At 46.1% G+C, this 12,955-nt stretch overlaps 3 protein-coding genes across 9 annotated transcripts; 1 reads left to right on the plus strand and 2 right to left on the minus strand.

Moving 5' to 3' along the window:
- Window positions 1–496: 496 nt before the first annotated feature.
- Window positions 497–4,393, minus strand: LOC120702687 (rRNA-processing protein FCF1 homolog). Its single transcript, XM_039986587.1, has 9 exons — window positions 4,104–4,393; window positions 3,940–4,005; window positions 3,747–3,852; window positions 2,235–2,277; window positions 2,034–2,106; window positions 1,746–1,833; window positions 1,145–1,201; window positions 974–1,052; window positions 497–822 (listed from the first exon to the last, which is right to left on the minus strand). Exons 1-9 carry the CDS (start codon window positions 4,175–4,177, stop codon window positions 809–811), a joined length of 600 nt encoding a protein of 199 aa, XP_039842521.1. The 5' UTR covers window positions 4,178–4,393; the 3' UTR covers window positions 497–808.
- A 3,722-nt stretch (window positions 4,394–8,115) lies between these two features.
- Window positions 8,116–9,578, plus strand: LOC120702686 (protein LEAD-SENSITIVE 1-like). Its single transcript, XM_039986586.1, has 2 exons — window positions 8,116–8,506; window positions 8,608–9,578. Exons 1-2 carry the CDS (start codon window positions 8,407–8,409, stop codon window positions 9,321–9,323), a joined length of 816 nt encoding a protein of 271 aa, XP_039842520.1. The 5' UTR covers window positions 8,116–8,406; the 3' UTR covers window positions 9,324–9,578.
- LOC120702684 (cathepsin B-like protease 2) lies at window positions 9,369–12,576 on the minus strand. 7 transcript variants are annotated; one of them, XM_039986579.1, is made up of 12 exons: window positions 12,434–12,575; window positions 12,239–12,339; window positions 11,885–11,962; window positions 11,739–11,819; window positions 11,510–11,666; window positions 11,369–11,373; window positions 11,207–11,281; window positions 10,986–11,111; window positions 10,411–10,629; window positions 9,964–10,077; window positions 9,837–9,872; window positions 9,369–9,752 (listed from the first exon to the last, which is right to left on the minus strand). In XM_039986579.1, the coding sequence occupies exons 2-12, from the start codon at window positions 12,296–12,298 to the stop codon at window positions 9,624–9,626; spliced, it is 1,080 nt and encodes a 359-aa protein (XP_039842513.1). In that variant the 5' UTR covers window positions 12,299–12,339; window positions 12,434–12,575; the 3' UTR covers window positions 9,369–9,623. The 7 variants fall into 7 exon arrangements, with proteins under 7 accessions (XP_039842513.1, XP_039842511.1, XP_039842516.1 ...); XM_039986577.1 differs by having other exon boundaries at window positions 11,510–11,819; window positions 12,434–12,576; XM_039986582.1 differs by lacking the exon at window positions 11,885–11,962.
- Between the last annotated feature and the right edge of the window lie 379 nt (window positions 12,577–12,955).

The following is a 12,955-nucleotide window of genomic DNA, read 5'->3' on the forward strand; positions in this document are numbered from 1 at the left end:
GAACTGCCTTTTCTCATTGCATTGCACTCATATTTATACACCATTGCTACCTACTCTAAGGTGCTATTAGTTATGACTAATAACTTCTATCATTAGTGGTCTAGAGCCATAAGTCAACAAAAGCTGCAAGTCAACAAAGGCTGCTAGCAAACTGCAGACTTGCCTTGCTAGCAAACTGCAGACTTGCCTTGACTTAATCAGATAAGGGACAGCTGCAGATTAAGTCTTACATATGCAATTGCAAACGAGATTAGGCGTCGAGCCAGTGACGGACACGGTTGCGTTTTGCATTGACGGTTAGGAAGTACTCCGTTTAGCATTAACGAATCCCTGCTACTGCTAACCGTGCTAGCGAACTGAATACCGACGAGCATGTTGAGCACCACTTCTGTCAACCTGACCTCACCCAATCTCTGTATGCTAAATTTTCCTTCTTTTTTCAAACAGGTTAGACCTCGAGAATCAGATCATATTTGGAGCTCAGAGCCTCAGAACATGTCAGAAGAATGCTACAGCACCAACAGATATAACTGGGCAGCCAAGCCAACAGCGGAAACTGAACCAGTAGTACATTACTCTAAAGTTCAGGCAAGACCATAAACAGAAACTATTACATTTCGATAATAAGAGTAACGTCATGTACTGGGACAAAATTTATAAGTTGCTACAGCTAGCTCAACAAGCACAGCGGCATTCTTGTCCATGATTCTGTCATTGGTCCAAGCAGCAGCTTCAGGCAAAAACTATGACAACATAAACAAGCACTAGTTCATCAGTGAAATTCACAATCTTCTCATGTATGTGCTCATTAGATTCTTGGTGCTGCAACACATACCGACACATGGATCAGAATATTGCTAGCTTGAGTAATTATGGTACAAACCAAGAAAAAAACAAAGGAGAGCACAAATTATCTAGCAAATGATATAAATTTAAGGACCGCCGGTGAAATTTACTCTAAAATATTGCATACCTCCACCAACTGTGGCTTCGGGGAGTCGTTCTATCGAGTACTGGTGTCGAGTAATATACATGATTGGAACACCAGGAACCTGCAAGATTGATAAAATGCACATGAAGATGCAAAGCTTCTGCTAAATCATGGTAAGTCCTGAGTTCCAAGCAGTAAACACTTCACACGTACCTTCCTTATCCTCCTTTTCAAATCTCTATCACATGTGGCAACAATGTAGCATTTGTGCTGTCATATAAAATATATTGTTTAGAACAAATGGATCAAATGCTTAAGATGCAACATTAAAAAAAACTATTATGGGAGCTGTTGTGAGGATTAACCACGAGACCACCAGATTCCAACATGTTAATTGACATCATCAACCAAAGCTAAATAATAATCAGTACTTGGTAATCTGTATGCTACAAATATGTCATTTTGAGAATAAAATAAAACGAGGTTCCGAGGGGATATAAAGAGACAAGTACCCTTTTTGTTCAATTTTGGAACAGCCTTCATAATAATAACTCATACATACCTCTAAAAATGTTCAAGAAGGAACTAGTAAAGTATATCATAGACAACATTGCTTCACTTCTCTACCCAATGTCCATATTAAGCGTACACAATATCTCAGTGAGTACATTATATGGAGATTATACAAGAAAGTAGAAAAAGCCGCAAGTCCCTTAACAGGAGGTATCCTCCTAATCTCCCATAAAAGTTAGCCCTTAACAGAGAACTCTTCAAACTCCACAAAAAAAAATGATTCAAGAAGGTTAAGTTTTACCTGAGTAACCCTGTCCACGATGCAGTCATCTGCATAAGTTCCCTTGTGTGTGCAGGCTAATCTTTGGAACCTAGGGTCCTTGGCAATTCTGTACGAAGGTAAATCAGGTTATACAAACAAATGAAAATACAACTTGGAGTACCAAATAAAACCCACTTTTTGCATGAGTGGAAGTTGAAGAGTACGGATACAATGCAAAAACCAGATTAAACCCTTTTTTTGGTAATGAAGCAGATAAGGCCAAAAAATGCATTAAACAACACAGTATGGCAACAGAACTGAGCACACCTCAAGGCCACACGATACTTCTGTCCCAGTTTTTCAAGCTCAGCCATAACACAGTCCGTGATACATGGGGTGCCTTCATAACAAGACATCAGAATTTGTTACCAAAGGCATATCGGTCAATAAGATGTCAAAGGGATACAAGGATAGCTCAAGTCACTAGAAAGATGATGCGAATGCAAGATAACAGAGTTACATGCTTACATTTTGCATAAAGGCAGTCCATCATTCCTTTCTCCAAATCCAGCTGCACAGGGAAATGAGGGATTTAGTCAAACAGATCAGTGTCTGTGCTCTGCCAGTTAGCTTCTTTATCATGTGTGCTAAATATGACCCAAAACTAATGAAATCCACCCAGACTCATAAGGAATATCCGTCTTCTGTAGCACATACATATAATATTGGAACACATGTGGTGATTGCCACAAGTAAAGTTGCAACATGTTTCCAACTGACCCAGACTCAGGGATGCAAAGTCATGGTTTGCTTTGCTAAAACAGGACACCCCTTTAAACCTTAAAGTAACAGACACCCTAACTATTTGCTTTGTAGCTGCTCTGTCACAGTTCACCAGTTTTTTGGGGGGAGGGGGTAATGGAAAAATCCTTTGCTGGAGGAGGCAGATAAACATTCATGCATACTAAAAATATATACATCATAGTGGAGTTGTCCATGGAGTAGGTGGGCCAGGAAAAAACCTGGCCTCCATGAAGCTCCACCAAGTATCCATGGATTTGCTTTCACGATCAATAAATTTTTTCCAGTATATTGTATGAACAAGTATCCATGTTACTGTACCTCCTTCATTCAGAGACATATGGATAATAGAGTTTTAAATGCTATAACCAAGTGAAATTGCCAACCTTGTTACTTGTGACAACCTAGCATAGAGATTTGCTATTTTTTTAACAAGCAACTACTAAAACTCAACTTCTGTTTGGAGATGGTTGTATGGATTTATAGAGTTCTAAATGCTATAACCATAGTTCGGCTAGGCGGCGACTAGGCGCGATTAGTCGCTAGGCGAAGCCCGTCGCCTCGACTATGGGGGTAGTCGGCGCTCTGGGCGCTAGGTGGCGCCGGTGGAGGTGGAGGAGCGCCTGGCGGAGGTTGCTGGTGGGGGAGGAGGAGTTGCGGGCGGCGGCGGGCGCTCGCGCGGGCGTGTGCGGGCGCGGGCGGCGGAGGGCGCGCGAGCGCGTGCGCAGGCGGCGGCCGTCGGGTGCGCGGGCGGCAGCAGGCGCAGGCGCGGGCGAACGGCGGCGTCGGGGTGGGAGGAGACGAGGGATAAGGTGGATAGCCCCACTTTAAGGTGGATAAGGTGGGCTGGGCCGTTTTTATGGGCCTTTCTATGCATCTGTATAGCTGTAGTCTTCTATTTGTTTTCTTTTTTTGTGAGGTAATACGTGTATATACGTGTATTTGTGAAACGCCTAGGAAAACGCCTAGGAGCGCCTAGGAACGAGTACTCCCGACTAGGCGCTAGGCAATGGGTCAGCGCCTAGATTCCGCCTAGCGCCTAGCTGAACTTTGGCTATAACCAAGTGAAATTACCAAGTACCAACTGCTATTCTTGTGGCAAAACTTAACGACCAAATGAAGCAGTTGGCAAATAAAAAACCTCTGACAGATATTGATTGTTTGGCGTGGTAGAAATTATATTGGTCTCATGGAACCAATTAACAAAAAACAGTAACACCTGCTAATTCAACAGCAAACCTTGTTCTGGATGGAGAAGTTGATGAAGTTGGTGTCCACAATCACCCGATAAGGCGGCCCGAGTGCGGTGTTGTAGCTGAAGAACAGAGCCGACGAGACCTGCGGTCTGCGCAACACAAACCAAAACGGCATAACCATCCCAAACAAGCATACCAAACTGAGACCAAAAATCAGAACGCAGACAGGCACTCACACATTGCGGCCGAGCTTCTCCTTCTCGGCGTCCTTCTTGTTGGGGTTCAGCACATCCTTCTTGTACCTGACACACACAGAAATTAGGGTTTGGGAGTGGCAAAAACCGAATTTCAGAGAAGCGGCTGCAGAGGAGAGGGGGGGGAGGGGGGATGGCTGATTTACTTGTTGACACTCTTCTTGGTGATCATCTTTTTCATCACCGCGAACTTGGGGCCCTTGTTCTTCGCCTTCCCCATCTCGAGCCAAACCCTAACAACCGCGGATACCTCGCTCTCGTCACGGTCAGCGGCGGCGCCTCCTTCTGAAACCTCTCGAGGACGGCGAGCAAGAAAGAAAGGGTTTGCGGCTCTGCGCGGTGGCCGTCGCGACTCGCGAGGACGAGATGCGCCGCCGTCACGGGCAGGGGTGCAGGACTCACGGGAGAGTGGGGGGCCGTGGGCTGGGCTGCGTCCGTGTGTTGTTACTGGCAGGGAATGTAAAGAGGCAAGGTGGATGGTGGGCTGGGCTGACGGGAGATACTTGGACTGAGCTCCTTCTTTCAAAAAAAAAAATACTCACCTTATCGTCTCCGGCTGCCAAATCGGCGGGCTCTTCTCGTCTCCGGCGGCTTCACCGGCGCTGGAGGACGGGGAAGCCTTCGACTTGGCCGTCCGGTATATATACTCTATACTATTAGGCTTGGTTTGAGTAGGTTAGGGTTAGGTCTACCCAGACGGCTGCGGTCGTGTGAGTTCCTCTACCTACGTCGAGCTGTTTTTAGAGGACGACGACGTGAGGGTGTTGAGGAGGGCTTCAGTTTCGGCGTGGCCTTCTGCGACATCTCCGGTGGTTTCCCTGTCCTTGTCTGCGGTGATTGGGTTGGTTTCCTCTTCCCGCCTCTTCTGGTGGTTTACTTCCCCTTCGGAGTGTATCGTTGTCTGGTGAATTGGAGTTGTCGACTGCTGAGGCGTCAGATATCCGGTTCTCCGGCGATGTGATGGCCTTTGGCCATCTTGTTAGGCCTGCTCGTTCAGCAAGTAAAGTGTGCATCAGTATTGCCGGTGTACCGCTCTGGGTGCCGCTTAAAATCTGTGTTTTCTCGTCGGGAGGATGGTCGGCTTCAACGAGACTGTTCCGGCCGTCGGCGACGAGGACATCCGGGAGAAGCTTGCAGGGACGTGGTTGTATTTTTTGTATTTGTCAAGGGTGCCTTTGTAAGCGTTGGAATGTAAACCATCAGAATTATGTGTGAAATATAATCCCGGTTTCTCAAAAAAAATGATACCCGAATTATCCGTGATGATTTCGGGTACTCTGACTTGCAACCCGAAGTTATGTTCGGATTTTTCGGGCTCGGATTTTTCGGGTTCGGATTCGGAGTTCAGATTTCGGGTAATATGCCCACCTATATCTGCACCTCTACGAGGAAGAAAGGCGGCTTATGGTGGGCCTTATGGTCATAGACACTCTTGTTGGGCTTCTATTGGGCTTTTTCTACACAGCCCAGCCCAATTAAATGTTCTTTTGGGTCATTGGTGCCCATGAAATTTTTACACATGAAACATATCTATCTTCTGCAAGAATTTTTACAGCTTATCTTGCAGTATTTTAGATTCGTGCATGCATGAACAGCCATTAGATCGTCTTCTCAACCCTAGCAGCCGATGCCTCCTCCTCCTACCTGCACATGCGCCGCTGCCGCCATTGGCTGCGCCGCGGGTCCTCGCAAGTCGCACCGTTGCTCCTGGCCGCGCCACCGGCCTCCGGCCCTATGTGCCGCCGCTCCTATCCACGCATCGCCGCCCCTGGCCGTGTTGCTGGCCTTTGGCCCCTGCGCCCTGCAGGCTGCAGCCAGCCGTGGGGCCGGCCTCTGGCCCTGTGCACAGCCGCGTGCTGCCACTATCTTTTTCACACTTGCGTGCGCACCGCCCCCTGCCTCGTGCCACCCGCTTCGCCGTCGAAGCCACCGGAGAAGAGGGCCCTGATCGTGCGGATTAATTCAACATTTTGAATATAGCTTTTCAACATTTGGTGTTTATAGATTCAACATTTCATCTTTGCAATTTCAACATTTTAATATCAAATGTTGAACATATTTAAAAAAGTATTGACCGTCAAATTTATCTCTATTTTCAACTAATTTGATCAAAGTGGCCTTTAAAGATACATAGTTTATCCATCTTCCACAAGATAGATAGGAGCCCCCATTTTTACAGCGTATCATCAATCATCAATCAAGAATATAATTATTAGGCTAGTCTCAGTGGGAGTTTCATCGACACAGTTACCTAGACTAGAATCTCTTTTTTCTCTCCTCATACTATTAATACATGTTAACAAATTTAATGTGCATGTCATTCTTATGACACTTCCACTAAGATTGGCTTTAGATCACTATAAAAATTTCACCATAATTAGAATACGGAAAATATAGATATAAATTAAATATAAAAAATATATATCTAAAATTAAAATATCAAATTTATAAAATTATTTCATGTCATATGTTCACTATATAGATCTACTCATGTGGAGTCCAACAAAATTTAATTTTTTATTTTATAATTTGTTTATGATTTACTATGATTTTTCAAAAAAATCATCCAAAATAAACATAAAAAAGAGGGAAACAACTAAGAACAACCATCCATGAAGGTGATATGTCCAGCATCGTTAGTTCAGAGCCAAAATACCGCTTTTTCGAGTTCAAGGTGGAAATGTAAAGCCGGCCTATAGTTCACGGAAGTAAAATAGAACTTTTTCCTTTCTGGTTACTAGTTTGTTGGTGTAGGAACAAACTTGCACGCTGTGTTTATGTTAGTGTCCTGCATTAGGGTTTTGTTATTATCGTTGTCGTTGCTGTAGAATGCTTGTCAACAAAGAGAATGCTTGTCAATTGCCCTAATAAAAAAAACAATGCTTGCCAATTCCCCTTGACAACAACATAGTTTTTTTTCCCAAACAAGTTGGGGTAGGTTAGAGATGAAACCCGGAAAAAATAAGTTCAAGGTTCAGGCACATTGATAGCTAGTCTCCAAGCGCTCATATCCAAAACTATCTCTTTAGAGATATTCCAATCCTTAAGGTCTCTCTTAACCAACTCATCCCACGTCAGTTTAGGTCTACCTCTACCCCTCTTCACATTATCGACCCGCTCAAGAACCCCATTACGCACCGGCGCCTCAGGAGGCCTTCGTTGGACATGTCCAAACCATCTCAGCCGATGCTGAGTAAGTTTCTCCTTAATTGGTGCCACCCCGACCCTATCCCGAATAACTTCGTTCCGGATTCTATCCCTCCTTGTGTGCCCGCAAAACCACCGCAACATCCGCATCTCTGCTACACTCAGTTGCTGCACATGTCGCTTTTTTTAGGCCAACATTCAGCACCGTATAACATCGCCGGACGAATTATTGTCCTATAGAATTTGCCTTTTAGCTTTTGTGGCACCCTATCGTCACAAAGGATGCCAGAAGCTTGCCGCCATTTCAACCAGCCAGCTGAAATTCTATGCCTAACATCTTCATCAATGTCGCCATCCTTTTGTAGCACCGATCCTAAATACCGAAAAGTATCCTTCTGGACCACCACTTGCCCATCTAGACTAACGTCTCCCCCCTCATGCCTAGTCGCGCTGAAATCGCACAACATGTACTCGGTCTTGGTCCTACTAAGTCTGAACCCTTTCGACTCTAACGTGTGTCTCCACAGCTCTAACTTCCTATTAACCCCTACCCTACTCTCGTCAGCTAGCACCACATCATCAGCAAAGAGCATACACCGAGGGATCTCACCTTGTATATCCTTTGTGATCTCATCCATCACTAAAGCAAATAAATAAGGGATCAATGCTGACCCCTGGTGTAGGCCTATGTTAATAGGAAAGTCAGTGGTGTTGCCATCACATGTCCGGACAAACGTCGTCGCATCCTTGTACATATCCTTAATGAGGGTAATGTATTTAGTTGGGACTTTGTGTTTCTCCAAAGCCCACCACATGACATTTCTCGGTACTTTGTCATATGCCTTCTCAAGGTCAATGAAGACCATGTGCAAGTTCTTTTTCTGCTCCCTATATCTCTCTATCAATTGTCGTATTAAGAAAATCGCTTCTATAGTTGACCTTTCAGGTATGAACCCAAATTCTCGTTGACCCTTGTGAAAAAAGAAAAAGAAGAATGCGAGCACAGAGCACCACAGCAAATCAAGCAGAGGCCCTCCTGGGTTGCTTCGTTATTTACACGAATTCAAATACGAATGCAAATTAGCGCCAGGTAATGTTCTGTTTTGTTGGAGTTAAGAGGGAAAACCAGACCAAACTTGAGCCTGGCTTGAATGGTCCCCTTTCCCTTCCCTTGCCGTTGCTTGGCACCCATCACCATCAGTGATTGATTCCACCTTCGCCGCTAAGCAAAAGCACGCATTGCTTAGGTTGGGTGCCCCACGGCTAATCACAATCAGATTGCTTATCCAAATCAGGATTTTGATGGCGGCGGGGGTGCTCTCCAACCGCGTCGATCGGGAGGACCTCGCCGCCGGGGATCACATCTACTCATGGCGGGCCGCCTACCTCTACGCCCACCACGGTACGCCTTCCTCCCAATCCATGGATCGGATTGATTTTTCCTGCCGCTGCCGTCGAAGCGATTCTGATGGTATTCCATCCCATCCGATTCTCCACCACCAGGGATCTATGTTGGGGACGGGATGGTCATCCATTTCACCAGAGCAGCCGGCTACGAGATTGGCACGGGGACCTTCCTGGATTCCTTCCTGTTCAGCTCCTCCTCGCCGGCGGCGGCAACCACCTGCCAGCGATGTGGCCACCTGCCACAAGGACGTGAGGGAGTCGTCATGTCCTGCCTCGACTGCTTCTTGCACGGCGGCGGCGGCAGCGGCGGCCTCTACCTCTTCCACTACGCCGTCTCGCCGGCCTTCTTCCTCGCTAAGGCGCGCGGAGGGACCTGCACTCTGGCCGCCTCCGACCCCGGCCATGTCGTCGTCCACCGCGCCCGCTACCTCCTGGACAAGGGGGGATTCGGCGCCTACTCCCTCTTCAAGAACAACTGCGAGGACTTCGCCATCTACTGCAAGACGGGGCTGCTCGTCCAGACCGCGTTCAGCGTTGGCCGCAGCGGCCAGCTCGCATCCCTCACGGCCGCCTTCAGCGCGGTGGCCTCGTCGCCGCTGCGTTTCCTCACCACCAGCGCCGGCGGCCTCGCCCTTGTCACCACCGGCATGTACTGCGTCGGCCGATACGTCTCGGATATCGGCGTTCGCCGGGATGTGATCAAGGTCCCTGTCCAGACCCTTGTTGTGCAGGCTACTCCTACTGCTATGGAGGCAGAGGTCGCAGCAGCAGCAGGAGCAGTCGGTGTTGGAGCTTCCTCGCCTGCTTGCTGAGAGACCATACCACATGTATTGGGAGTTCCAAGCTGACGACATCTGTTGTATCGATTTGCACTCACTTATGCAGCAGACTTCTTATTATGTCTGTCTGTCTTTCTGTTACACAGCTGAATCTAAGAATGGAACAGCCACAACTGTCGTAAATGTTTCAGAACAGAAGTTGCCATCTCAGCAACCTGCCAGTGCCAGCCTTGCCAACGTGCTGGTGTACAAAATACGTACACCATCAAGGCCACTTTACAAAGTTCATCAGCAGTATAAATACATGGCTATCCTATCCGATACTGGCAGCGATCAAACTACAGCTGTTCCAAAGGAACCACCGTAGTTTCTGACCATATTCTTTGTGGATGGCATTCCAGCAACAACGTCCTCTTCGATGCCACATTCGTTTCTGCCTCGTATGATTTTGAAGTACCCGTCCTGCGGAGCATTACCGATTGTTCAACACATGATACTGAATTTCAAAGAATTAGTTGGTAAGTTAAGTATTTGCCACAAACTTACATCACCCCAGCCTCTGTTCCACTGATTTGCAAGAAGCTGAAAAGCAGAGAGGATGAAGCGAAACAATTTAGGGACTGGATTCATCGTTTAACAATGCACAGAATAATATGGAGATTAAACAACATACCCAGTAATCCTCTCCAGCATCACTGGTTCCCCATCCAATCAACTTAACAGCATGGCCACCCATCATGCCACCGGTAATGTGTTTGTATACTCCAGATTTGTAGTGGGCAAAATCCTTGAGATATTTTTGCATTGTCAATGAAAAATAAAAGTGAACTCTGAACCACTTTTCGCTCAGATGATATATTTTTTTTAAAAAAAATGATCTCAAAGCACAGTACTGTCTATACTCGATTCATTTATTTGGTCTGTACTCTTTGCCATGTTCTGCTTGTGTCCTGTCTTTCCTGAGCTTTTATTTAGACAGCCTTTCTAAGATTTTGTATTTTGTATTTGTCCTTTTGAAGTAACACACCGCATAGTCCTTTGATAACTACTGCTGGACAAATTTTGTTGACAATCTTGGTATAATGCATGGAAAACTTGAGACAAAGCGACTAGACATTACCTCATAAACTGTGAAAGCAACTTCTACAGGGCCATTTTCATAGATCTCTGACATTATGTCATCTGGATCAGAATTTATTCTGTACGCATTGACACTGAAATGCTTTTTTTCCTCCCAAACTTGGTTCTGCACCTTGCATTTCTTTTCACACATTGGTGTAGGATAAGCAGGTTCGCATCCAGGATGCTTGCAACCAACCTGATCGAAATATGGATCGCACTGCAAAAGTGTGTAACTGTTGGTATTCTCTATGTATATTCAAATATGTGATGCTATGAATTCAAAATGAAATTATGCTTTTGAACTATTCTGTACTCAACAAACAAATATATTGTGCCTCTACCATGTCGGGAAAATTTTAAATTAAACATGGACAATGGAGGATGACGATCTGCTTATACTACTGCCTTGCTATCTTGGAGGAAAAGGGCTATCACAATTCAAATTACCCTATAATGTTTAGTCAAAACTTGCAGTGGCAATTGATGTACCATCAAAAAGAAAATTTCTTGAAAGCACTAGGATTACTGATGGAGCATACAGAGGCAGTCAAGTGGTACAAAGTAGGCCAATACCTCCTCTGTGACAACACCATTTTGAACAAAGTAGCGCCATGCCATGATAGGATAGCCTCCATCACAACCATCACCGCACATAAAACCGCAGCATGCCACTAGGTCATTGACTGATAGTGAAATGTTCTGCAAGGAAAAGAAACAATAGTTTATTCATGCAAGAAAAGGACCAACAATGCCAGTTTAAAAACAGTATATCCATGGTGGTTATATTCAGTCACCATGTTCATATGAATGCAAAAACGATCCTGGAGGCACTCCACGGCACCAAATGCCCAACAGGAGCCACAATGACCCTATCATCGTTCCCCAAAAAAAAAACTTTAGCACTTTGCACTGTTCTGTACGGTATCTAACAATTTAAGTTATTGTGATAAACTTACTTGATCTATCATGAAGACGGTATCATACATGATTTGTAAATTAATAAAGATGAAATGAAGTGTGTCAGTACATTCACAAGGGAGCAAAAATCAATTTCAGGCTGAAAGGGCATTAGCAGTGAGTTAATCAAGTAAACTTACCAAGTATGTTCCCAATTGTGCTGCAATGAGACCACTTAGATCTGGCGTCGAACTCCTTTGGAAGTTTCAGTGATCTTGAATAAGTTTTGGCAGGAACATCGGTCAGCACACCCTGTGGTGTGGGCTTCACTCCAAGGATACGTTTAAATTGTGCAATCTGCAGAAACAGGGATGGTTTCAAGGTTAACAGGTGGGGGAAAGATAAAATTATGAATGCTATTTCACTTACAGTATAGTTGGCAAAGTAAGGATTGTGTGCAGCCGTCCACCCAGCATCGGGATGCTTGTTGACCGTCTCTATGATGTCCTTCTGCGACATGCAACACCATGAGCAACTACAAGAGAAGATGAGGTGGGTTCAAGGGAAAGAAAGACCTGTATGATTCCTATGGAATTGTCTCCCTCCTCGACCCCAAGATTGGAATTTGGGATTGGTTTCAGTGCTCTAACTACCTGCACGCCCATAAGTTCATGAAATCGCAGAAGTAAATAAAGCTTTCTGTCTTGCTGGTTGCAGCGAGTACAGGTCATCTTACAAGTACGGTTTGGTATTTCAGTGCACGATCAATTGTTCAATATGTGAAGCATATCTGTGCCAGAGACAAAGTCTGACTGGGTGCTTTTTTGCGTTTGGTATTGCCTTGCTGGTGTTGTGCGGTAGTATACGGCAGATGGAGATGGATTAGACTCGGAGAGAGCCGAGGAAGGGAAAAAGGAAGAGGCTCGGACCTGCGGGGCGACCGCAGATAGGAAGAAGAGCAGGAGCAGCTGCCGCTGCGTGGTGCCCATCTTCTTGTTCTTGACGATCCTCTTGAGTTGACGGCTCTCCCCTGCAGCTTGCATAAACGAGAGATGAGGTAGGATTGTAGGAAGGAATTGGATCGAATTGAAAGGGGAAGAGGAGCTCGGATCTTGGATGGGTACCTTGCTGCTTGCTTGCTGCTCCTTCCTTCCCCCCCGCGAATCCTGCTCATCCCCGGCGTCTCAGCCTGTGTTTATTTTTATACTACTATCACTAGCAAGAGTATTGCTTGGAGTAGGCACCTTGGATATTTCTGCCTCGGTGGGGGCCAGTAGCCAGTGGCTGTTGCGTTTTATGGTTTGCGTGCACGTGCAGCCAGAGCCAGCAGCTACAGTGGTGGCCGGTAGGAACTGTTTGCGGGCACGTGCAGCCAGCAGCTACAGCTCTTGTTGGGCTTCTATTGGGCTTTTTTCTGCTCAGCCCGGCCCAAGGAGATGTGGTCTTGGATCTGAGTCAAGTTGCAAGTGGGGCGGCGAACGGGTACCCCACCCACTACCCGTCCGCCAGCAATCGGGCTCTATGCGGCTGCCCGCAGGACACCGCATGCTGTTGCGGGCTCATGCGGCAGGCCGCATGTTGCATGCAGCAGCTGCATGCTGTATGTGACGCAGGCTTAAAATATAAGTGCCCCTTAACGGCGCAGC

This window comes from Panicum virgatum, chromosome 4K (assembly GCF_016808335.1).
Source record: "Panicum virgatum strain AP13 chromosome 4K, P.virgatum_v5, whole genome shotgun sequence".
Classification (NCBI taxonomy): Eukaryota; Viridiplantae; Streptophyta; class Magnoliopsida; order Poales; family Poaceae; genus Panicum; species Panicum virgatum.

Coding starts and splice junctions, on each gene's coding strand:
- LOC120702684 (XM_039986577.1), bottom strand. CDS start 12,298: ATGGGCACCACGCAGCGGCAGCTGCTCCTGCTCTTCTTCCTATCTGCG. Junction 11,820..11,884: donor ATTCCATAGGAATCATACAG/GTCTTTCTTTCC, acceptor TGCATGTCGCAG/AAGGACATCATAGAGACGGT. Junction 11,112..11,206: donor TTTGCATTCATATGAACATG/GTGACTGAATAT, acceptor TTTTCCTTGCAG/AACATTTCACTATCAGTCAA.
- LOC120702687 (XM_039986587.1), bottom strand. CDS start 4,177: ATGGGGAAGGCGAAGAACAAGGGCCCCAAGTTCGCGGTGATGAAAAAG. Junction 4,006..4,103: donor ACCAAGAAGAGTGTCAACAA/GTAAATCAGCCA, acceptor TGTGTGTGTCAG/GTACAAGAAGGATGTGCTGA. Junction 2,278..3,746: donor ACTTCTCCATCCAGAACAAG/GTTTGCTGTTGA, acceptor TTCCCTGTGCAG/CTGGATTTGGAGAAAGGAAT.
- LOC120702686 (XM_039986586.1), top strand. CDS start 8,407: ATGGCGGCGGGGGTGCTCTCCAACCGCGTCGATCGGGAGGACCTCGCC. Junction 8,507..8,607: donor CTACCTCTACGCCCACCACG/GTACGCCTTCCT, acceptor CTCCACCACCAG/GGATCTATGTTGGGGACGGG.